The 24,137-nt window shown below is 55.0% G+C and overlaps 1 protein-coding gene and 2 pseudogenes across 6 annotated transcripts in view; all 3 read left to right on the top strand.

Annotated features, from left to right (window-relative positions):
* LOC127489780 (uncharacterized) overlaps positions 1–8,134 on the top strand; it is a 133,177-nt gene extending 125,043 nt beyond the window's left edge. For 3 of the 5 annotated variants that reach the window (XM_089321534.1, XM_089321533.1, XM_089321535.1), the window contains one exon: positions 7,857–8,134. In XM_089321534.1, the coding sequence (XP_089177660.1) occupies positions 7,857–7,886 (30 nt within the window). In that variant the 3' untranslated portion in view covers positions 7,887–8,134. Of the gene's footprint in view, positions 1–40; positions 253–7,856 lie in introns of all 5 variants that reach the window. The other 2 variants (XR_016226135.1, XR_016226136.1) reach the window with 1 other exon arrangement.
* Positions 8,135–9,937: 1,803 nt separating this feature from the next.
* Positions 9,938–17,134, top strand: LOC138847075 (potassium/sodium hyperpolarization-activated cyclic nucleotide-gated channel 2-like; annotated as a pseudogene).
* Positions 17,135–17,353: 219 nt separating this feature from the next.
* On the top strand, positions 17,354–22,177 carry LOC138846900 (serine/threonine-protein kinase LMTK3 pseudogene; annotated as a pseudogene). Its single transcript, XR_016225730.1, has 3 exons — positions 17,354–17,365; positions 17,404–19,710; positions 21,052–22,177. The product of XR_016225730.1 is annotated as a serine/threonine-protein kinase LMTK3 pseudogene (transcript).
* The last annotated feature ends 1,960 nt before the right edge of the window (positions 22,178–24,137 follow it).

The raw sequence follows: 24,137 nt of genomic DNA, 5'->3' as shown, positions 1-24,137 counted from the left end.
TCCCGTGACTTCCAGCAGCGTTCACCCCCGAAATCCACAGGTTCAGAGTCAGTGGGGGTGGGCAGCGGCTCAGCCATGAAGAAGCCGAGAAGCGATGTCTGCCTCCCCTCCTCCCTCCCAGAAGATCTGGATGTGAAACTAACCCAGAGTGGACGCTGAAGCTCAGCTGCCAAGTAATCTCCCATTCCCGGAGAGACTGCACAGCTTCCTGCTCAATGCCAGCTGGGCCTTCATCCTGGAGAGGAGCAACTGGTGAGTAGATGTGGCTGCCCCAGTAGTGCCATGTCTGGATGCACAAGGGGAAGGGAAGGGAAAGCCCGTTCCCTGGGGTTGGGCGGCCCAGGCTGACAGTGATGTGCCCTTACCCCGTGGCAAGGAGGGTCATGTGGGGCAGCCCCACAGGCATGGGGAGAAATGTAGGGGCCTGGTGGGCTTCAGTAGATTTGGAGAGCATGGAGACAGGGGTGGATAGGATGTTGGGGAATGAGTTCCCCAGGGCTCTGTAGAGAATTAGGGGCCAAAGAACATGGTAATAGGGAAAGACTTGGGTATCCAGGAAATGGGAAGGAGACCTGGAGGAAAAGTGTGTGCTGTCGAGTCAGAGTACAAAACCCAAGAAGTCTGGTTTGGAGAGACGTGTTAATAAAAGTTTGGGGTTTAGATTTTGGGCCTAAGAATGACGGGATGGAGGTATTTAGTGTGGTGTGAGTGGAGGGTTAGATTTCATGGAAGAACCTGGGGCATGGAAGAACCTTAGGAAATGTGAGGGTAAGAAAATGGTGATGGGTGTGGTGTGGTCTTTCTTAGGGACTGTGGTATGGGTGCATGGTCAATCAGGAAACTTTGACAAAGGTCTCTGGAATACCAGGGATGGGAGAGGATTATCTGGGAGAAAACTGGATTGGTGTTGTGCTTAGGAAGACAAGAACCTGATCAAGCCTGGACTGAAATTTGAGGCTTGAGGGCAGCTTATAGAAGTGTGAATTTGGGCAGAGGACTCTCTCTTGGTAAAGGTGTATTTCTTGTCTTTCAAAGATGTTTCTGTTATGTGCCAGCATTTATTCTAGTTATTTAATGTAATGCAGGGGCCAATGTGAGGTACTTTGAAAAGTTTGTGGAAAGAAGCAGTTGTGAGTTTGTTGTCTTTCAAGACATTTTGATAAACTGCACACAGCTTTGTCGTGGTATATGTTTTCCATATCCTTCTAGGCAGCTCTGTGTGAAAGCTTCTGCTTTCATGGAGCAGAATTGTTGTTTGGGGGCTGGGGATGACTGGAGTCCTGCAGGACTTTACCAGGTAGGAGTTCTTGAAATATCTTCCCCTTATGTTGGAATGTATACTTTGTAGTACTTCCTATTCCTCATGTGTTTTTTTATACCATCTCTGATGTTTCCATTTGCTTTTATGAGCCATTATACCTTGTCTTATTTCACACTGTCACATTTATTAGGAATGCAAATTCTTCCTTAGGTTTTTCTTTTCAATGCAGTGTTATTTTTGAGTAACACTTATGCAGAATTATATAGTTTTATACTCTCACTTTATAGTTTATTTCTACAGAAAGATTTTCAAACTTACATTTTTATAAGTCATGTTTTCCTTGTACAGAATTTTGTGAACATGCACATTTTACATTTTTAATTTTACTGCAATTTGAGTGCTTTCCTATTTTATGTAAATCTCCATCAAAGATTAATACATCCTAGTAGATGTATTTGTTTTTTAGGTTAACAAAATTCTTCAATATGTTCTATAGAACAATTATGAATCAACATTCCCTTCTTTCTGCTCTCCTTCCAACGCTGTCTCTCCCAGTGTACCTCTTCCTTTCTTTCTCCATTTGTTCCTCCCTTCCTTACTTTCATCCATTTTGGACAGTTTCTATATTTGCATTTTAGTAAAAAAAGCTAAATTCTTTACCAAGTAAGAAGTTCAGATACTAAAAAATGGGGGTGGGGGCAATGTTTGGCATCCCCCTATGGGTGCTTATTCAAGTCCCATTTAATCCACTTCTTTTTTTTTTTCAAGACGTATTCATTTATTTGAAAGACAGTGTTGTAGAGAGGCAGAGAGAGTGAGTGAGAGGTTTCAATCCACTGGTTAACTCCCTGGAAGGTCCAAATGGCCAGAGGTGCACTGATCCGAAGCCAGGAGCCAGGAGCTTCCTCAGGGTCTTCTAGTGCAGGTGTAGGGGCCCAAGGACTTGGGCCATCTTCCACTGCTTTCCCAGGCCATAGCAGAGAGCTGGATCAGAAGTCGACCAGCTGGGACTTGAAACCAGCACCCATATGGATGCCGGCACTGCAGGAGGCATCCTTACTCGTGATGCCACAGCACCAGTTTATACTCCATTTCTGATCCAACTCCATGCTAATGCACCAAAGCAGGAGAGAGCAGCCCAAGTGCTTGTGACTTTGCACCCATGTGGGGGACCTGGAAATGTGAACCAGCAGATGGAAGATCTCTCCTTCTTTCTCACTCTCTGTATGTAACAATGTCTTTGTGAAAAACAAAATAGATCTTCTAAAAACAAGGAAAGATTAGAAACCCTCGTTTATAGGGAATATAAGTAACAAGTATAATCAGTTGAATGGAAAAATGACCATTTTATTTATACACCCTAAATTTAAAGTAATCACAGATCATTAAAACTATACTAACGTAACATTCTTTTTTCTTTTTAAAATTTAAATTTTAAAATTTACTTTTACTTACTTAAAAGACAAAATTACTGAAAGAGGTGTAGAGATAGAGGGAGAAGTCTTCACTCTGCTGGTTCATTTCCCAAATTGCCACATGGCTAGAAATGAGCCAGTCGCAAGTTATGAACGAGGAGCCTCTTCCAGGTCTCCCACATGGGTGCAGGGGCCCAAGGACTTGGGCCATTTTCTACTGCTTTCCCAGTCCATAGCAGAGAGCTAGATCAGAAGAGGAGCAGTGGAGTCTAGATCCTGTGCCCATGTGGGATGCCCACCTTTCAAGCCTGGGTTTTAACACACTGCCACACAGCCCCTGCCCCTTCAATTATTTTTAAAATGAATGAAAAGAGAACATATTTCATGCATTGTGTAGGTACAGTTCTAAGAATAAACCCAGGATTTCTGCTCTCCCCCTTTCCCCTCCTTCCTTTCCTCTTTTCATCTATTTTTCATGATATGATTATAATCCATGTAATATTCAGGGTAACCATAATATTCATAGGTAAAAGGTAGAAAGAATAAAGTTCCACCAGAGAAGTATGATGATCTTTTATTTTAGGACATTAAATTAAAAAAAAATTAGTTTTCTTGAGAGGTATTGTTACAGAGAGAGGGAGGCATAGAGTTAGAGGACTTCCATAAATATGGGTTCATTCCACAGATGGCCACAATGTCTGGAGGTGGCCCAGTGCAAAGCCAGGAACCAAGAGTTTCTTCCATCTTTCCCACTATGTTGCAGGGGCCCAAGCCTTTGGGCCATCTTCCATTGCTTTCTCAGGCCATCAGCAAGGAAGAGGATTGGAAGTGGAGCAGCTGGACTTAAACTGGTGCCCATATGGGATGCCGGCACCACAATGGATGCTTAACCCACTATGCCACAGTTCCGGCCCCAGTGTTCCGTTCTTAACCACTGGTTTGTCCAGGTTATCAAACAGTGTTTTCTAGGAGTATATTTGCAGCAATAGTGATACACATTGGCATTTTTTTTTGTTTTTGTGTTTTGAATTTTTCAAAAAGTTAACTTTCACATGTAAGGTAATACATGTGGTATTTTTCTTTTTCTGGCTGATTTCTCTAAGATGAAGTCCTCCAGTAACTCCATTTTGATGCACTTGATAAAATTTCATTATTTGTAAGTCCTGAATAACATTTGATCGTCAATCTATACCATGTTTTCCTTAGTAATTCATCTGATGATGGAAATCTTGGTTTAATCCATGTTTATTCCTTGTGGCTGCTGTGAACCGTATTGCAATCAACATGGTGGTGTTGGTATCTCTTTTTTTTTTGGACAGGCAGAGTTAGACAATAAGAGAGAGACAGAGAGGAAGGTCTTCCTTTCTGTTGGTTCACCCTCCAAATGGCCACTACGGCTGGTGCGCTGCACCGATCCAAAGTGAGGAGCCAGGAGCTTCTTCCTGGTGTCCCATGAAGGTGCAGGCCCCAAGGACCTGGGCCATCCTCCACTGCCTTCCCAGGCCACAGCAGAGAGCTGGACTGGAAGAGGAGCAACTGGGACAGAATCTGGCACCCCAACTGGGACTAGAACCTGCGGTGCCGGTGCTGCAGGTGGAGGATTAACCAAGTGAGCCGTGGCACCGGCCAATCTCTCTTATTTTTTTGTAACAGGAGAGAGTTTTATCAGTTCTGTTGTCATACTCTCATGCTCACCTTCTCTGCTCCAAGGAGACCCGTTGCAGAGCTCTAGCCGCAGTGAGTGTTGTATTCGTCCACACTGCCACAAGAACACACAAAGCATCAGTGCAGTTCACAGTGTGAGCCTGGATCCTGCAGCAATGACTCTCACCAGAGAATCAGGGCAACCTGAGCATGTGGAGCAGCCCAGAATGACTGCTCAGGGACCCGGCCACACCCTGCACCCTTCCATGCAGCCACAGTGTTTTCACAATCCCAGCACACAAGACTCCCGCAGTCAAAACTGCCCAGACCCCTGTCAGTTCTCCCAGCCAGACTCAGGCGTCTCATCTCAGCTGGTTGCTGGGTACATGGACAGAAGCTGGAACAGCTGATAAGTATGTCCAAAATGGTTCCCGCCATACTTCAGCTAGTTACAGGATACTGATGCAGGGTGGCTCAGGGAGATAGAAACATATGCCCCCCCTTTATTCTTCTAGGTGGCAGGTACACTGTCTCCCACAGGGCTCCAAGCCAAACTCATTCCAGGCTGTCCCCTCAGCTTTATCGCCAGTGGCTTGGGCTACTTCAGTGATCTCAGCTCACTCTCCAAAGCTGGTGTTGATGCTCTTGGCCACTTGGTTACTGAGTTCTGTGTGTCCACACCCTCCACACAGATCCAGTGTCCTCTACTTTGCATGGAGTGTCCTCTGAAGTTTTTTCCCTTTCTTGAGATTGCAATCTCCACTTTTTTCCCCTCTTAAAACTATCTTCTAGACTAGAGCAATGAGCTCCCTCTCTATTCTGCCATCTTAAAATCTTTTATCTGGATTGCCTATTAGGTGCCCTATTAGTAACCACAGCTCAGTGAGCATATATGGTGTTTCTCCTTTTGGGACAGCCTACCTAAGTCGTTGGCTAGAGAATTTAATCTGTTTACATTCAAAATTATTACTGACTGATGAGAGCTAACCCTGTCATTTGGTGGATTGAATACTGATTATTCCTTCTGTATAATACTGAATACTGATTATACTTCCTGAAGTTGGCAGTGTCATGTGCTTTCGTGATGCTTACTTCTAATGTATGGCCTCCTGCAGAATTCCCTGTAAGACTGGTCTGATTCTCAGTTTTTGCTTACCTGAAAAATACCAATTTTTGTCCTTCACTTTTAAAGGACAAAATTTGGCTGATATAATCTTGGTTGGTAGTTTTTTTCCCTTATAACCTTGAATATATCGTCTCACTCTGTTCCTACCTGTGGGATGTCTGCAGGGAGGTCTGAAGTTAATCTAATTGATTTTCCCTTATGTGTAACTGTTGCTGTTCTCTTACTGTTTTTAGCATTCTCTTCTTATCCCTTACTTTTGACAGTTTGACTACAAGATGCCTTGGGTAAGATCTTCTTTTGAATGAGTCAGCTTGGGATTCTTTGAGCTTCTTCTATCAGGATGTCCACGTCTCATGAAAGACCTGTGTAATTGCCAATAATTATTTCATTTAGTAGGTTCTCAAAGTTTTTTTGAATTTCTTCTCCTTTTGGGATCTCTTGCTTCTTCAGGACATATTTACATTTTATTGTTTCCTACATTGTAGAAAAACCGTCCTGTACAAGTAATTGTGAAGTAAAATTATTGCAACTGTATATTAAAATGATGTAGTTAACTACCAGATATTTCTGTACATGTTCCAATATAGCAGGTTTGTATTGAGAGACGCCAATGGGTGGATTAAAGAGATACTTAGGAAGTGAAATTACCAAGATTTGGTAATGCCTCTCTCCCCTGTCTTTATTACAAAAGACTTGAACATAAATCGCCCTCCCTGAAAATTTAATTTGGAGTGAGTGGCCCATTCATATCTCCAGTCTGTTCCATTCATTTTCTTTGATGCCCTAAAGAATTCTCATTCAGTGACTTAGCATTATTTTTCAGTCATCCTTTTTACTTCTGTTAGTTTCTCAGCAGATTTTGTGATTTGTCATTACAATTCCTCTCATGCGATATGTCCATTCCATTGTCATTTTCATCTTCCACTTCCTCATTGACAAAACCCAACTTAAACAAAAGTCATAGTTCAGTCTCTGTGCCTGCTCTGAGCAGCTCAACGTGTCTACAGCCAACGCCACACAGTAAGTCCATTGCTTGATTACTTTGCATTGGGGAAGGCTTGTGCTCTGTGTAGACTGAAACATGGAAATGCTAAGTATTGTTGCTGATGAACATGAAACCTTCTCTACTCTTGGTTAAAATGTAAGCTGTCTGGGTGGCTGTTGTGCAGTCAGTTAAGCCACAGCTTGGAATGCCTTCATTTCACACAAGAGTGTCTGTGATCAAGTACCATGACCAACAAGTATTCTGCAATAAAACTGCTGTTCCACACCACTAGGACCTGCTATTTATGGTCCAGCCTAACTATCTCCCTTATACTGGCATTATTTTTACATAGAAACCGAGATGGTAGGGTCAGAGGAAAACTCTACTACTCGAAGGATGGAAGAAAGCATCAGGGTTTTCAATGAAGAGCTCCCCCTCCCTCCTGAGGGCAGCATTCAGTGATTCTTTGTATTGGAGTGATGACATTTTGAAGTTCATGACTCACATTGGATAGGATGCAGATCTTGAGTTTTCTGAAATAGGACCTTCTGCAGCCTCAGCAAAGAGTTCTTCAGTGGGGGAACTGGGGTCTTCATGTCATGTTTCCCCCTCTGAAACCCCAAGGAGGAAAGGGAAAGTTTGGCTGGTTGGCTTCTGGAGAAGACAAGTAGTTGTAGACAAGTAAGTAACCCTTGTGGGAAATAATCCTCACTGGTCCATTCAAGAGGTGATCTTGCACTCAGGATGTGCAGTGAAAGCAAGACATTATGATCAGTCATGCAAGATTAGGTGTCTAATGAACAGGCATACCCCAGCAGTTAAAGCAAGGATTTATATCTCAGCACACAGGTCCCTCCCCTGGTTTCTTATTGGCTCATTTCTGTGGGTCCTCCTGGACTCCCCTAAGTTACAAAGTTACCTTCCTCCTTTCTTCTGTGTGTTTTCATTTCCCCTTGTCAGTTGCTTACTCCACAACATCTTGTTTGCTTGGTGAATTTTGCTACATCTGCAAGTCAGTTAACAGTAATTGTCTGTTCTGGGTTGAAAATGTACCTCTATTTTTTGACACCCTATCCACAGGATGCTCTCCCTGTGTTCAGTATTGTATCCCATCACACACTTGACCCCAATGTTTGGCAGTCCTTTCTGGACTGTACATGGTCTGTCCCATGAACAGTTACAGTAGGAGAAGGAATAGGTCACTGCATTTTTCCTTTGTGTACTTGATAACTCTGCTGCTCTGTGGTTACTCATGTGAGGAAATATAAAGTGTGACAGTTATAGGGTCTAGGTTATGAGTCTTCATCTAACGAGAATCCTGCATTGGAGCGGGATCTCTGACATCCCACCCATCCCCAGTCTCAGTTCTTAGGAATTACACACATTGTGCTGATCCTGCCCTGTTTCTCTTCTGTTTCTGTGCAGGTAACAGCACTGTCCCTCGTGCCCTCATAGCTAGATTGCCAAGCAGCTGTTTGGAAGCAAGTCTTCCCACTACACCAGCCCTGCACATTGTGTGTCCTCCAGAGGCACCATAGATTGGAAATGAATCCTGGTGCCTGGCTAGCAAGACAGCAGTAGCCAGTGAGACATGACGAGATCTCAGAAGGAGAGTATATGTGTGGACTTATCCTCAGGCTCCTCTGTACCCTAGCTTTACTGCAAACACACAGGTAAAGTACAAATGGTGTCCACCTCAGAAATGAATCGCATTCTGAGGCTTTTTACTCATTCTCCTTCTAGTGCTTGGCTTACAGAGTGGGTATAGAATGATGGAGTTACATACATGTGTGTTACTTTCTGAGTGCATCCTTTAATTCTCCCTGCCTAGGGCCTCATTGCTCTTCAAGGGCAGGGGAAAAACCACCTCAGATCATATATTTATATCTTCTCTTCTCCCTGAACACTTTGTAACTCTCAGAATCTTCTAGAATCCAGGCACAGACATTCATGGATACTCTTATCTTTTCAGTAGGCAAGAGATTTTAGAAAGGGAAGCAGTTCTCCTGCCCAGCACCTATTTTCACTGCACAAAAGTCAGTCATACCAAGTGTACAAGTTTAGTAACTGGAGGCCACTGGTGGGCTGCAGCCCAATTCCAAAAGAAAGACAATTATTATTTTTGGAAACAGTGTCCAAACTAAAATAATGCAGATACAGTAGCCTGTCAATAGAGTCCTTAATATTTTTCCTAATCCTTTTTATCCTTGGAGTTGGTGCTTTCTCATGTAAAGAACCTACAGAATCATAGACTTAATGCTGACTTAAGTTGGCTTTCCCAAATATCAAATATCAGGCATTATCTGTAGTTGAGGACCTTCATGAGTTTGAAGATCATGTCATTTTACACGGAGCCTTCTCTGTAAGGATAAGACAAAGGGATTTGTCCTTTGCTAAAATGTTCAGTGGTGTAGCAGTAGAAAGGGGGGTCTGCCACTGTAGCACAGTGAGCTAAGCTGCTGTCTGCAGTGCCTGCAACCCTATATGGGCTCTGGTTTGAGTCCCAACTGTACTGTTTCTGATCCAGCTCCCTGCTGAAGGCCTGGGAAAGCAGTGGGAGATGGCACAAGTTCTTGTTCCACTGCACCCCCTTGGGACATCCAGAGGATGCTTCTGGCTCCTGAGTGGGGCCTGGCCTAGTCCTGGGTATTGCAGCCATTTGGGGAGTACATTGAATATCTGTCTCTCTCTCCCCCTCTCCTTCTCTCTCTCTCTCAAACTGCATTTCAAATAAATTTTAAAAAGTTCTTACTAGAAGAAAGATCACATAAGTTCCCTATCATCCTCTTTTTTTAAAAGATTTTTTTATTTTTTACTTGAGAGAGTTACACATAGGGTAGGCGGGGGGGGGGGGGTGTCTTCCATCCGCTGGGTCACTCCCCAATTGGCCACAATGGCCAGAACTGTGCCAATCTGAAGCCAGGAGCCAGGAGTCTCCTCCAGGTCTCCCACACTGGTGCAGGGGCCCAAGGACTTGGGCCATATTCTACTGCTTTCCTAGGCCATAGCAGAGAGCTGGATTGGAAGTGGAGCAGCTGGGACTAGAACCGGCGCCCATATGGGATGCCGGCACTTCGGGCCAGGGTAATAATCTGCTGTGCCACAGTGCTGGTCCTCAATTTCCCCTCGGCTGCCTCCGCGGGCCCAAGGCTGCATAACCTTGGGCGTCCGACCCCGCGGCCTCAGTTTCCTCCGCCAGAGCACAGCGAGCGGGCAGGGGGTGCAGGCAGAGGCGGGGCGACCCCCCCAACCTCGGCCCCGCCATGGAGACTCCGCGCCCCTCCCTCGGGCTCGGCCCGGGCCAGCGGTGAGGGCGGCTGCTCCGCTCCCTGCCTGCGCCGCCTCGCTAAGGATGCGCGCGGGGGGCGGCGGGCAGCCCGGGGAGAGTCCAGAGTCTGGGCGAGACCCCTGCACCACCTCCAGCGCCCCCCCCCCCCCCAAGCAGCAGCTGCCCGCGCCGCCCCCTTGACCCCGCACCCCCAGCGGAGCCCGCCCGGCCCTGGCCCATGGCCCCCAGGGCAGCGCACGAAGGCGGCTCACCCGCCCGGCTCTGTAGCCGGGACAGCTGGTGCGACGGCTCGGGCACCCCCGGCGTGGCTAGCGCGGCCAAGGGCAGCCCGCAAGGCTAGTGCGGGCGCGGGACCCGCAGTACAGCCCCGCGGGGCCCTAGGGCCCGGCGCGCGGCCCCAAGGTGGTGTTCTCGTGCAGCGGGGCGACCGCGGGCGCGGGGCCAGCGGCGGAGGCGGGCAGCGAGGAGGCGGGCCGGCCGGGGAACCACGCGGCAGCCCGGCCAGCTTCATGTAGCGCCAACTGGGCGCGCTCCTGCAGCCGGGCGTCAACAAGTTCTCGCTGCGCATGTTCAGCAGCCAGATGGCGGTGGAGTGCGAGCAAGAGCGCATGAAGTCCGCGGGGGCCTGGATCATCCACCAGCCCGGGGACTTCAGCTAGCGCGCCGGCCGTTCTCGGGGGGCACCCTCTCCCCCTGTCACAGGACACGGCGGCAGAGCCCGGGGCTGTGCGCTGAGGAGGAGTGGAGGGCAACCCGGCCTTCGAGCAGAAGGAAGGGCGGGCGGGCGGGCGGGGATGGGGTTAAGTGGGGCCCGCGAGCCTGAGAGGGGGCGGGGCTCGGCGTCTCCGGGAGCCGCGGGAGCTGTGCAGGGTGAAGGTGGGCATGTAGCCACCGAGGCGTGAGCGGGTCGTGCGCGCCCAGGCACTGGGCAGGGTCCAGGGCCGGGCCGCTGTGAGTGGACTCCTCTCTCCCCGGGCGAGATGAACGTGAGCTGGGCCTCGGGCGCGGGGCTCCGGGGAACGCGGGCCCAATGGTGCAGGAGGCATGCACCGGGTGTGTCCGGGCTGCGTGCGCGGGCGGGGTGAGTGGGGCGCCTCTGGGGCCCTCCTGGCCTGCGCTCAGGGAGTGGGAGACTAAAGCACCGTGGACAGCGCCCAGGCCCGCCGCGCCCTCTGCCCTGGCAGTCCTTGCCCGAGCCTGGGCCCACAGAGCCCAGATTCTCCTGCTCCCGGAGGCCCCCTACCCAGGCCTGCAGAGCAGGGTCTGAGAACTTCTGGTTCCTGACCCCTCCCCACCCTCAGTGCTTGAGAACTGCAGACTCTGGGGTCCAGGGCCGTGGAACAAAGTCCGGTTCCCAGCGGTGCAGTCAGACCCCGCCAGCAGCCTGAACTTGCCAACCCCTGTCTAGCTCGGGAAAGCTCAGGTGGGTCGGCTCAGTGGTCCCGTGTTTGATGCAGGACGGTCAGGAGCCATGGGCTTCCTGCTCTTGGCCCAGGCCCAGTGCCATCTGGTCACAGGGCTGCGTCTCCCCTCCAGCCCAGTTGCCTCCAGCATGACCGCCCCACCACCAGCAGGACGCCTATGGGCGGGGAGTGGGTGCAGGGCTGAGGCTGGGCACTGAGTCAGTCGTCCCTTCCTTGGGCAGTAAGAGGTCTTGGACTTTCTGCTGCTGGGGGCAGCTGTCCCCAGGGTGGGTGGGAGATGCTGTGGGCGGCGAGGGCTCTTCAACTGCTGTGACCAAGTGAGGGGCCAGCCAGACAAATGAATCGTCCCTGGGGGCTGGGGGGAGGGGCAACATGAGACCCAGTGGCCACATTATTTTATTATTTTTTTAAGATTAACCAATTAATTAATTTGAAAGGCAGAGTTACAGAGATAGAGGTCTTCCATCTGCTGGTTCACTCGCTAGTTGGCCAAAGCTGGGGCTGGATCAGGTTGAAGACAAGAGCTGCTTCCAGGTCTCCATGTGGATGCAGGGACCCAAGCACTTGGGCTACCCTCCACTGCTTTCCCAGGCCATAGCAGGGCGCTGTATCAGAAGTGGAGCAGCTGCGACTCAAACCAGTGCTCATGTGGGGCGCTGGCTCTGATTAGCCACATTTTAAAAAGGGACCTAAAAGTTTCCCAGCAAAGTCGCTGGGGCCTCAGGCCCTGCTGTGGTCACCATGTGCCCCCAGACTCTGGGATCCCAGAGAGACACAGCCACACTGCGGGCTCCCGGCTTAATTCAGAACATTGACTTCTGCCGTGGTGTGGTAGGTGCACGGCAGGGCAGGGGCCCTCTCCAGGCCTGTGGGGAATGGGACAGACCCAGGGACAGGCAGTGGACAGCATGAGTGCCAGGGGCTGCTGGACCTAAGTGGGACCAAAGCAAACACTGAAGTTCATTCTCCTATGGACTTGGACAAGTACCTGTGTGTCCTCATGCATGTGTCTGTGTCTCATGTGTCCCTCTGTGTCTGTGTGTCCATCTGTGTGGGGTGCTGGCCAGGGTCCTCTCCATGTCCCCTTCACGTTGTTCTTTCTTCCTCACGGGGCCCATCCCAGGCCGGTGCTGTCCCCTCCTCGAGCATGAAGTTTGCTTCCTGCCCCCGATTCCTCTTCAATAAACTGGCCTGAGCCCACCTAGGACCCTTGAGGACCCCTGCTTGCCAAGCTGGGGATGCTGCTGTTCTGGTTCCAGGGGCAGGAGGTCCCGGGCAGAGTTGGGCAGGTGGAAGGAGGGGTCCCAGGCAGAGGACACTCGAGGAGAAGGGAGCTTGGGCTAGATGGTATGGTGGCAGCTGCGCTGACTCTGAGGGTCCTGCTGGCCTCTGGTGGGCCTCCTTCTGGGTAGGGGAAGGTCCTGGCCCCAGCTCTGCCCACCCTGCAGCTCTGCGTGGGCCTCTTCCAGTCCACAGCACATATGTGCCATGCTGCTGAAAGACAGGGGGCGGGGGCCACATCCTCCAGTCCCCCACGGTGGCTGCTGGGTGGCCATGGCAGGGGTCAGTCACCAGCCTCTCCTAGGGAGTGTGGGAGGAGGGATCAGGGTGGCTGGGGGCCCTCCTCCCCTGTTTCTTCCCCAACTCCCTGCTTGGGAAACTTGCCCTACTGTGACCTAGGGGTCCCTGCTCAGCTTCCTGCTGTCCAGCCTCTGACCCTCACCCCACATCCAGCCATCCCAGGGCACCTGAGCCGCAGCCCTGCGCCCCCCCACCCCTGCCTGTGGTGCCCCAGGATGGTCTCATCGCTGCTGCTGCCCTAGGCTTCTCTGGCCAGTGAGCGTCCCTGGCAGGGGAGGTGGCATCTCTGTCTCTTAATCTGTGACACCTGCTGTGCAGCCCCAGCTTAGAGCCTAATCCCTCTAATCCCTCCAGGATTTACTCCCTGATTCCTGGCTGCCTCCCGCTCCACTCCAACTTCACACCCCGCGGGGAGGACCTGGTCTCCATGCTGGGGTCTCAGCAGGAGCTGAGGACCCCTGGGGCTGAGCAGCAGAGCTGCGAGCTGACCCCTCACGGCCTGATGCGCCTCAGTTTCCCCTCCGTCACCCAAGCTGGTGTCTGATCAGCCAGCTGCCATGGGGCCAGATGACCTTTGGGGTCAGGGAGCTCCCAAGGCCAGACGGTGACCCAGGGGTCTGAGCAGGAAAGTGGCTGGTCCAGGCTGCACATCGGGGGTGGAAGTGAGGGCTGGGTCTTCCCAACATTGCAGGTGCTTCCCCATGGCCCTGTCTCTGGGACCAGAAGCCTCTGCCCCCACCCCCACAGTGCCCAGGTCACTGGTGGGCAGTGGCCAGCCCGGGCCAGCCTGAGTTGGGCCCTGGCCAGCCTCTGGCTCTCGCGGACAGAGCTGCTATGCATGCCTGGGTATAAATTGCTTTTTAATGTTTTTCTCTTCCTTTTGGATGATTTCCTCAGGATCCGACCCCGAGGTAGATGCCAGGCACCACTTGGGCCGTGCTGGGGAGGGGCGGGGCCTGCAGGAGCTCTTGCCCGGGACAACATCCGGGCTTCCTCTGCCTGCATTGAGCTAGGGTGGTGGGTTCAGGCCCAGCCCTTCTCATGGTTGCCTGCTCAGCCACGGGACCGCTGACCTGGGCGGACTCTGCTCCACCCCCAAGCTCCTATGAAGCTCCTCAGCCTCCCCATCAGTGCTACCATGAACCCCCCGACCTTCTTCCCCCAACCCCAAATCCCGTGTGGAGCCCCTGACCCTCTCCACCCCCCCGGAGAGTCCCTGACCCCCCCACCAGTGCTCCCGGAGAGTTCCTGACCCCCACCACCAGTGCTCCCGGAGAGTCCCAGACCCCCCACCAGTGCTCCCGGAGAGTCCCTGATCCGCCACCACCAGTGTTCCCATGAAGCTTCACACCCTCTGTCTCTCGGTTCTAGGCCCGCAAACCGCTGCGTGGTTTGAAAACGACTCGGTTGCCAACTTAGTCTGCTTTACTTAAAAACTATTTGACCTAAACGGGGAGGCTGACAGGTGTTCCCCAGAGGCTGGGACCTGCAGAGAGGGAGGATGCGGGCGTCCCAGGCTCCTCGCAACAGGACCAGCAGTTTGGGGCAGGGCATGGAAGGCAGGGCCGCTGGGAGCGGGCCCTGGAAGTAGGTGGGGCCACTGGGGCGGGCTTTGGAGGGGTGGGGCTGGGGCGGGGCCTAACCTGAGTGTGTCCCTGGCTTCCTGGCGTTCGGGCCCAGTGGGGGAAGCCAGACCGGCAGGACTTGGACCTCGAACGCTGGGAGCCTTCTGCCCTCCTGGGTGCCCGGTGGGCGTCTTTTTATGTGGGAAAGACTGACACTGCACACTGGCCCAGAGCCGTGGGGCTGTAACTACACTGAGACGGGCTGGGCGGGAGGGGGCGGTTGCGATGGAGGCGAGGGTCCCTTGGTGCCGGACATGGGAGCTTGGAGGGGGCCAGGCGGCCAGGCCAGCAGGCTGCAGCGGGGGAGCGGGGGCCGGCACAGAGGGCTGGCAGCCTGGCCGGCGCTGGGCCAAGATGGTTCTCTGGAGACGTCTCCCTGTGCAAGTGAAGCCTTTCGTGCAAGGGCTCCCGCAGGCCCAGGTGTGCTGGCCTCCGACAGCGGGTGTTCAGCGTACGGCCCCCCAGCAAGAGGGGTTCGAGAGGAGCAGCCTGGGCCGCCGGTGGAGCTCAGACCCATGGTGCTCCTCCTCCTCTTGCGGCCCTGTCTCCTTGCTGTTTGGAAGCGGGTAGCTTTTTTCTTTTTAATTTCTCAGGCTTTGTTTTTTAAAAAGTTTTACCTATTTTCACTTTACTTGAAAGGCAGAGAAAGGGAGACCACCTCATCCCTTGGTTCACTCCTGAAATGCCCCCAACAGCCAGCCCCATGCCACACGCCCGCCCCATGGATTTTTTTTTAAAGATTTATTTATTTGAAAGTTAACACAGAGAGAAGGAGAGGCAGAGAGAGAGAGAGAGAGAGAGGTCTTCCATCCACTGGTTCACTCCCCAGTTGACCACAGTGGCCAGAGCTGTCTCAATCCAAAACCAGGAACCTGAAGCTTCTTCAAGGTCTCCCATGTGGGTGCCGGGACCCAAGGACTTGGGCCATCTTCTACTGCTATCCCAGGCCATAGCAGAGAGCTGGATCAGAAGTGGAGCAGCCAGGATTCGAACCGGTGTCCATATGGGATGTTGGCACTGCAGGCGGTGGCTTTACCCACTATGCCACAGCACCAGCCCCTTCATGGCCTGTCTTGATTACTCGGGGCCCCAGTGGGAAGGACGTGGTCAGGGTGCGGTGAGGCCCTGGAGCAGAGCAGGATGGCAGACATGGGGGCTGTGACACAGCCGTGGGTTCCTTGACCTGGGCAGGACACTCGTGTGAACAGAACCTGGCCCGTGAACCTGTGCAGAAACTGAAAACCCAAAGCTGTGGAGGTGGAGCCCCAGGAGGAGTTTAGGCAGATGATGCTGGGGGGCAGGACCCAGAAGGGGCTGGCTGGCTGCCAGGCACACACTCCTCCCATGCTCACTGTCTACTGTATTGTTGGCAGACACTGGGGCCCCTGGGGTTGAACCCTGAACCCCAAGCCACCAGCCGGAGGGAAGCTTCTCCCAGCCAGGCAGCCTGTCATGTGCTGTCCCTTGTGAGCACGTCCCTGGTACGCAGGCTCCTGTCCTGGCCCCGTGCCCAGTGCTCCTGGATGCTGTCAGCAGAGTGACCGCCCCGGCTCTGGGAGGACACTTGGTGTCCTCCCTGGGGGACTGATGGTATTTTCCCCTTCGCCAACAGGCCTGTGCTCATCCCTGCCAGGTGCTTTCTCCCAGCCTGCCATCTGCCCGGGGAGGTGGGGCCTCTTCTGCCCCCAGGTGGAGTCCTGGGGTTGACCTTGGGCTGTCGGAACACTGCCCATCGTTCCTGTCCCTGCGGCTGCCGGAGCCAATGCCAGACCTTGCCAAGTCCCATGGGCCTCAGCCTCTCACCTCTCTCCACACCTTGGACTGGCACCCTTGGCCCTGGCTCCAGACGGGCTGGGTCCATCTGCACCAGCGCCATCTGAGCCAGCGCCCAGGGCCCTCCCCACCCCCACTCCTGGGGGCAGCTCTCCTTCAGACCTTGTGATATTCTGTGTGCACTGAGTGCCCTTGGCCTTGGTGAGGTCCAGAGGTGGTTAGCGCTGTGGTGGTGGTGGGGGGTTCAGCTCCCACCCTTGATGTTGTGCTGGGGTGGTCAGCACCGGCAGGGGAGCAGAGGCCCCGCCTTGGTGAGGTCCAGACGTGGTCAGCACTGCGGGGGCGGGGGACTCCCCATCCTTGGTTGTCCAGGCACGCAGGCCCGGGCCTTCCTCCGCAGGTTCTACGGGACTTCACCATGCTGCTGCTCATGGTGGGCAACCTGATCAACATCCCCAGGGCATCACCTTCTTCAGGAGGAGACCACTGCCCCCTGGATCATCTTCAATGTGGTCTCTGACACCTTCTTCCTCCTGGACCTGGCACTCAACTTCCGCATGGGCATCGTGGTGGAGGACAACACAGAGATCATCCTGGACCCTGAAAAGATCAAGCGCAGGTACCTGCGCACGTGGTTCTTGATGGTCTTCGTGTCCTCCATCCCCGTGGACTACATCTTCCTGATCGTGGAGAAGGGCATCGACTCTGAGGTCTACAAGATGGCGTGCGCCCTGCGCATCATGAGCTTCACCAAGATCCTCAGCCTGCTGCACCTACTGTGGCTGTCATGGCTACATCCACCAGTGGGAGGAGGTGTGGGGCGGGGCCTCGGGGCGTGGCCTTGCAGCACCAGTGGGAGGAGGGGCTGGGCGGGGCCTCTTGGTGGTGGGGCGTGTACTCAAACCAGTGGAAAGAGGTTTGCGGCAGGGTCTCTGCAGCACCAGTGGGAGGTGTGGGGAGGGGCCTCGGGTGGAGCCTCGTGAAGGCGGGGCCTGTGCCCTCACCAGGTGAGGTGAGGGGCGGGGCCTATGCACGCACTAGTGGGAGGTGGGGGCGGGGCCTGGGCACACACCAGTGGGAGGAGGTGAGGGTGGGGCTCTGATCAGGCAGGGGCTATGAGGGGCACACTGGCAGGGGTGGGAAGGAGGCAGTGGTGGCCCCAGCTGCAGAGGCAGGCTTCTGGCTGTAGGAATGGAGCCATGAGGGCCCCCAGCCAGGGTCTTGACCTTGATGAGGACCAGGGTGAGGCAGGGCCAGGGTGTTGGGGAAGCTGAGGTTAGAAGGGGGACCAGGGACAGTCCCCTCGTCCTGTAGTCCCGCCTCCAGCCCTGGATCCAAAGGGACCCCAGTCCCACCATGCCTCACAGGGCTGGGAGTCCAGGGCACCAGGGTGGCCTAGGAGGTGGCGGGGCGGGACCGCATGTGAGGCCTGTGGCGCCCCGGCACCTCTCGTCCACTTCCTGCTTCGGGATGATGGCTTCCCCGGGGCTGATCCCAATGAGGTGCTCAGGATCGCTGAGAGCAGCCGCGGCCTGAACCTCCAGTGCTGTGGGAGATGGCCCGGCGCGGGGCGGGCTGGGGCGGGGCGGCGCAGCGCCACCTGGCAGCCCTTCGGATCCCATCTACAAGGCGCTGTCCACACCCAGTGTGCTGCTCCTCATCAGTGCCCGCAGCCCCTCAGTGAGCAGCGAGTACTACATTCGCCTGTAGGAGCGCGGCTCCCACCCGGAGTCCCTCTTCCCTAATGATTGGGACCCTCTGGACCCAGGCGTGCCTGCCCCTCAGGCCCCTCCCGTGGTCCCCCAGCTAGTGTCCAAGACTTGGCCTCCCCCTTCTTCCGGTGCCTCGGCCCTTCCCGGCCCAGTCCTCTGCATCAGGCAGCTTCCTGCTGAGCAGCTGAGTTCCCAGGGGCTGGGGCGCGGGGGAGACGCTGGCGGGAGACCTTGCCGAGGTGCTGGGGGAGTGAGGAGGAGGAGGGCAGCTCTCCCGCGAGGACAGCAGCACCCTTGGGGGGAAGCCTCAGCCGCGAGGGCCCCTGCCGTGCCCCTGTGCAGCCACAAGGGGGCCTCCTGCTCCTGCCTGCCGCTGGAGCCTCATTAAGTTGTGGGCGGTTGGCCATTGGCAGTTGGAGGGGACACCCTGCTGTTGGCTGTCCCCACCCCCTACCGAGGACGACTCCTCCCTGCGGGCAGAACAGCGCTCCCTGGCCGACCTCCCCCAGCCCTTCTGTGTTTCTGGACCTCCTCATGAAAGCAGCAGCCCCCAGTACCCCGAGCGGGGGCCACCTCCGGCTCCTCGACCCCCCTCCGCCCCCGCCGCCGCCGCTACCACCTCCCCAGGCACCCGCGGACCTGGGTGCGTCCCCCGAACCCCCCCGCCATGGCCAGTCCCAGCTCAGGCCCGTCCTCTCGGGTTCCCAAGCCAGGGGACAGCGGCTACGAGACCGAGACCCTTTTCTTCCCCTGAGGGAGTCTTCCCAGGTGAGGGGCGGCCGAGGAGGAGGGAGGGGTCCCTCTGCCACGGGCTCCCCTGAGCCACCCGACCCAGGAGCGCCCTGGCCGCCCGCAGACCCGGGTCCCTTCCCGCTCGTGGGGTCCCAGAAGAAGCTGACCTTCGTAGTTCAAGTGAGCACAGAGCAGCTGCTGATGTCCTTGCGGGAGGACTTGACAAGGAACCTCCTAGGGGACAAGGGGCGGACACCACGGGAGGCAGGACCCAGGAAGGCTGGGAGAGGCCCCGGGAACAGAGAGAAAGCCCCGGGGCCTGAACATGGACCTGCCAGCCCTGGGCAGCGGGAAGAGAGCCCCAAGCCTGAGGCTTCCCGTGAACGGGGCGACAGCACTGGAGAGCGGGAGACAGAAAGTCCCCGATGAGGGGAAGGGGGCGGCGGCGAATGGGGGCCCAGGGTCCCTCTAGAGAGCAGAGAAAGCACTGGAGAATAGGGAGCTGACGCCCCCAAGGAGGGAGGAGAAAGCGTCAGAGAATGGGGGCCCGAGACTGCCCAGGAACGAAGAAGCCACCAGAGACTAGGGCGCGGGGAGCCCCAGGACCTGGGAGAAGATGGAGAATAGGGACCAGATTCGGAGCACTCGCCGGAGAGAGCCCCCACAGCAGGCATGGCGGCTTCACCCCAGAGCAGCGCGGAGACGGCCCTGGCCCCCTTGGCCCAGCCACCAGGAATGGGACGCTGAAGCCGGGACCTAGAGGAGAGCCCACGAGACTGGGGGGAGGGGCGCCGAGAGCTCCCGGGGCCGGGAGGCTGGACCTCGAGAGTGGGAGCCGGGCCCCAGTGGGCACGGGGATGATGTGGACGCAAAGGTCGGATGAGTAGGTAGAGAGCAGGAGGCCTCCGCAGCGGCAGCAGCCGCGGTCCCCAGAAGCACAGCTGAGGAGGCCAGAGCCAGGCCAGAGGTGGTGTCAGAGGGAGAGCCCGGATCCCAGACAGCAAGGCCTGGACAGTGCACCCAGTGGAGACGGGACCCCTCCCAAGCCTCAGAGGAAGGGCCCCGGGATGCCATGGTCCGGCAGGGGGAAGCATGGATACTTGGACTTGGGACCCCCACAGCGGAACAGCCAGCAGATCAAAGGTGAGGAGGCCTGGAGGAGTTCAGGTGGTGGCCCTCGTTTTGGGTGGGGGGGGGGGGAGCAGAGCCTGGAGGCCGGGCAGGCCGGGCGTGGCAGACCCAAAAGCCACAACTACCCTGGCTCAGTCCTGCTCTAGCTCTGCCGCCTGGGGCCCATGTTCTTCCTGTTGCATGCCTCAGTTTCTCCATCTGCTGGGACAGATGGCCAGGACAGTGCCTCTCTCCCAGGGCTGTGGTTAAAGGAGATGAACTAGAGCATGCAAAGCCCACCTGCTTCAGCCATTGCCACTCCCACATGTCAGGGGCTGCAGCTCAGCTGCCCACAGGGGCCAGACAGCATAGGGACAAGGACTGGGCCAGCTCGGCTCCAGAGAAACCGCCCAGTCCCGAGGGGCAGCTCCTTCTCAGGAAGCCCACCTCCGCTCTTTCCTCCTTTTAAGCCAGAGTGCTGTTTGTTTTCCCCATGGCTGCGGCCAACTCAGAGGCAGCACATCCTGGGCCTTGTGGGCCTCTGGGGGAAACTGTAGGGGACTCAGGTGTCTGCCCACTGTGCCAGCCTCGAGGTGGGAGTGGGGAGTGTGCCAGGCACCGAGCTGCCAGCTGCGTCGGCCCTGGTGAGCTGGGGCACAGCAGTGCCTTCCCTGGAAAGGCAGTTGTGCTAAGGACGCAGGAGCGTTTCGCCCCTGGGGGACTGTGTCAGAGGAGACAGAGGCCCCCATCTAGAGGTGAACGTGGGGGAGGTGAACGCCCTGGGAGGCGATGGCGGCTCCTGTCTGTCCTGGGGACGCCTGGGCTCTCCTCTCCAGGTGAGCCTGTGGCTGGAGGGTGAGAGCCAGGAAGGGGCTGGGCACAGGCCTCTGTCTCCTCTGCACCTTCACCAGGCCACAGTGGGCAGCGTGGGGCCAGCTGTGTTGTCAAAAGCTGGAGCAGCTGCAGACCTGGGTGGGCAGAGGCTGGTGCTGGCCTATTTTTTCTTACTGGGTGAACTCCTATGCATCCTCCGAGACCTTACCCACAGTTCCGTTCCCTGGGAGGCCTTCCTGATTTCTAAGGGCCATCACCCCAACTCTTTGCTGGGGTCCCCCAAGCCCCTGTTGCTCCTCTGTGGCACCCCCAGGACCCCATCACCCTGAGGTGGCATCAGGAAAGGTGGACAGGAGGGAGGAAGCCATACACAACCCAGGGGAGGGCGTCCAGGTGTCGGGTCAAGGGCACTGAGTTGGGCACCAACAAGGTGCATCTGCCAAGGAGCAGAAGGTCAGGAGTGAGGGGACAGTGACCTGGTCTGCATCCATGCTCCCCCCCAACCTGGAATCTCATCTTGTCCCCATCTTGCCCCTACAGGCCCGAAGTTCATTTATGCACTGATGGAGGACTGAGTAGCCCTGTTCATTGGCAGTGAGGACACGGGTGGATCTGATTGGCCAGGGACGCTCGGCAAGTGAGTAGGGCAGGCTTGGGATTCGAAGCCGGGTTTCCTTCTGTGGGGACCTGAGACCAGGGGCTGCTAGGGCAGAGGAGGGGCCTACAGACTATTGGACAACCCAGCTTTGGCATCTGAGAGCCAGTGTCACACTGTGGGCACTATTCATCCATTAACTTCACGGGCACTGACTGAGCCCTCCCAGGAGTTCAGCTCCATCTCTGTCTCCCTGCCACAGTGAGAGGGTCTGGGGGCTTCAAAAGCCCCCAGCTGGTGGAGAAGCAGGGCTTGCCTTAGGAAAGCAAGTTCCTGGCAGGTGCATGGGTTCAGAGGTGAGAGGAATGGGGGGATGGCCTGTGGCCAGAGAGAGGTACAGGGCACAGAGACTGAGGGCCCCTGGACAGAGCACTGGCTGCTGCTGGGAGCTGTGGCTAGGGAGTGGGGGCTGGGGGCTTACTGGAGCACAGCCAGGCCTGGAGGCCTGCCTCAGTCTCTGTGGTTCAAAGGGCTCACTGTATCTCTCCCCTAGCAGCCAAGCTCTTGCAGCTCTCGCTGGCACTGCCACCGCTCGTGCTCACGCAGTTCCCAGGCCTGGGCTGCGGTGACCCCCATGGCAGGTCACGATTGCCAGGGCAGCTTGTGGGGAGGCCAGCGGGGCGGGGTCCTCAGGGCCAGCAGAGGACAGGGAGGATGAGGACAAGGACTAGGAAGGGGACACAGTGGCAGTGACAGTGGGTGCGGTGCAGGGCCGCATAGCTCTGGGATGTCGTGGGCAGCCCTGGTGCCTGTGGTGGTGAGCAGTGCCGTTGTGGACAGGGCCTGCCAATGCAGGGGCTGCTCAAGTCTCTGCGTGCAGCCAATGAGCCCGAGGACAGGGCTCTGGAGGGGAAGTGCAAGATGGTCTCCTTCCACGGGGACCTGACCTTCTGCCTCTTCCACCAGGTGGGGAACCTGGAAAGCAGGGGATTGAATTTCAAGTGAGGTTATTGTACTTTTTTCATCCTTTAGCAGTAAATACTGAAACATCTACAAAATAAATGATATAGTATGTCATACTTGCTTTCAAATACTACTTTTTTAAAAAAAAATATGACAGGTAGAGCTATAGACAGTGAGAGAGAGAGACAAAGAGATAGGTCTTCCTTCCATTGGTTCACTCCCCAAATGGCCACCATGGCTGGCGCTGCACTGATCCGAAGCCAGGAGCCAGGTGCTTCCTCCTGGTCTCCCATGCAGGTGCAGGGGCCCAAGCACTTGGGCCATCCTCCACTGCCCTCCCGGGCCACAGCAGAGTGCTGGACTGGAAAAGGAGCAGCCGGGACTAGAAGCTGGTGCTCATATGGGGTGCCGGTGCTGCAGGTGGAGGATTAACCAAGTGAGCCACGGTGCCAGCCCCTCAAATACTTCTAGGATAACAGGGATTGGCAGTTAAAACCATGGCAAAATAGTGAAAGTTATTTTCTTAATAACTGATGAGAAAAAAAACAGTTTGGTAGAATAAAAAGGCAGGGCCGGTGCCATGGCTCACTAGGCTAATCCTCTGCCTGAGGCGCTGGCACTCCAATTTCTAGTCCTGGTTGGGGTACCGGTTCTGTCCCGATTGCTCCTCTTCCAGTCCAGCTTTCTGCTGTAGCCCAGGAAGGCAATGGAGGATGGCCCAAGTGCTTGGGCCCTGCACCCGCATGGGAGACCAGGAGGAAGCACCTGGCTCCTGGCTTCGGATCAGCGCAGTGCACCGGCTGTAGCAGCCATTTGGGGGGGTGAACCAAAGGAAGGAAGACCTTTCTCTGTCTCTATCTCTCTCTGTCTAACTCTGCCTGTCAAAAAAGAAGAAGGAGAGGGAGAAGACATAGGACTGGAATATTCTAAAAAATACAAATAGTCATTAAACATGAAAAACTGTTCATGAAGCCAGTGTTCAAATTCCTCAGTAATAAAACTAATGAAAATAATTGGAGCTGTTTGATGAATACCAGTCATGTTTTATTTGATTATCCCTACTACTATCATTTTTTCATTTCTTTATATTTAAATAAAGCACATATATGTCTTTATAAAACGTGTGATGGCACACAAGCCCAATTCCATAATGAAAAAAAATTGCAGACTCCAAGATGTCTGAATGGGGAAAAGATGGCTGCTTTTGACTACAGGAAAATAGCAGAAGAAAAGGAGAGGCAGTGCATCCCCAGGGACTAGTTGCGGTGAAAACTCTACAGAAGGAAGAGGGATACAGAGGTAGTGGGGAAGGTGCAGACCTGTAGCAATGAGTGGGGACACCTCCCATGACTCCCGCAGCCAGGGACTGGAGGAGGTGCCAGCTTCGGAAATTGCATTGTGAAGAGACTGTGCAGCCTAGGCCATTGGTGATTTTGTATGGGGAAGAGCTTTGCAGACCACACTGAGTCTGGAATGGCGCCCTAACAGAGGGCATCTTATCCGCCTAATCCAGTGAAAGAAAAAGCATTTATTTCTTCAAGCTCCTGACAAAGGTGCCTGGCACTGGTGGGGAGAAGGTGCCCTCTTGACACCAGTAGAGGTGGTGCTTGCTTTTGTGCAGGGGATTTTGTGAGGGAAAAATCCACATTACCCACTGACTTTCACTTGAAGGGTTAAACTAGAGACCAGGCAACCACATAGGAATGTGAGGTGCCCCCTTCCTGTCCACATATTACAGGTTCCAAGACTCAAAATCCCAAGGCAGAGCACCCATGAGCAGCTGGCTCTGAGAACCTCTTTGCTCTCTCTTTGGACAGGACAGACATGCAGGTCAGCACCCCGTAGCTGTGACTGCGGGAATACTGTGACTGCATGATAGGGCCCAGGGTGTATCTGGGTCTCTGGGCAAACACTGTGTCTGGCATCAGAGGCTCAGAGGTCCCTGATGGCGTGGGCTGGGTCACTGCCAAAGGTTCCTTGCTTACACTGAGTACCACACAGATCCGTTATGCAATTCATGTGCCAGCATGGATAGGTGTTGTACCCGTTGTGGGATCACCCCAGTCAT

Source organism: Oryctolagus cuniculus, chromosome 19 (genome assembly GCF_051225735.1).
Source record: "Oryctolagus cuniculus isolate XC-2025 breed Fujian yellow rabbit chromosome 19, ASM5122573v1, whole genome shotgun sequence".
Classification (NCBI taxonomy): Eukaryota; Metazoa; Chordata; class Mammalia; order Lagomorpha; family Leporidae; genus Oryctolagus; species Oryctolagus cuniculus.
The sequence above is the reverse complement of the archived record's forward strand: the minus strand, read 5'-3'. Positions and strand labels throughout refer to the sequence as shown.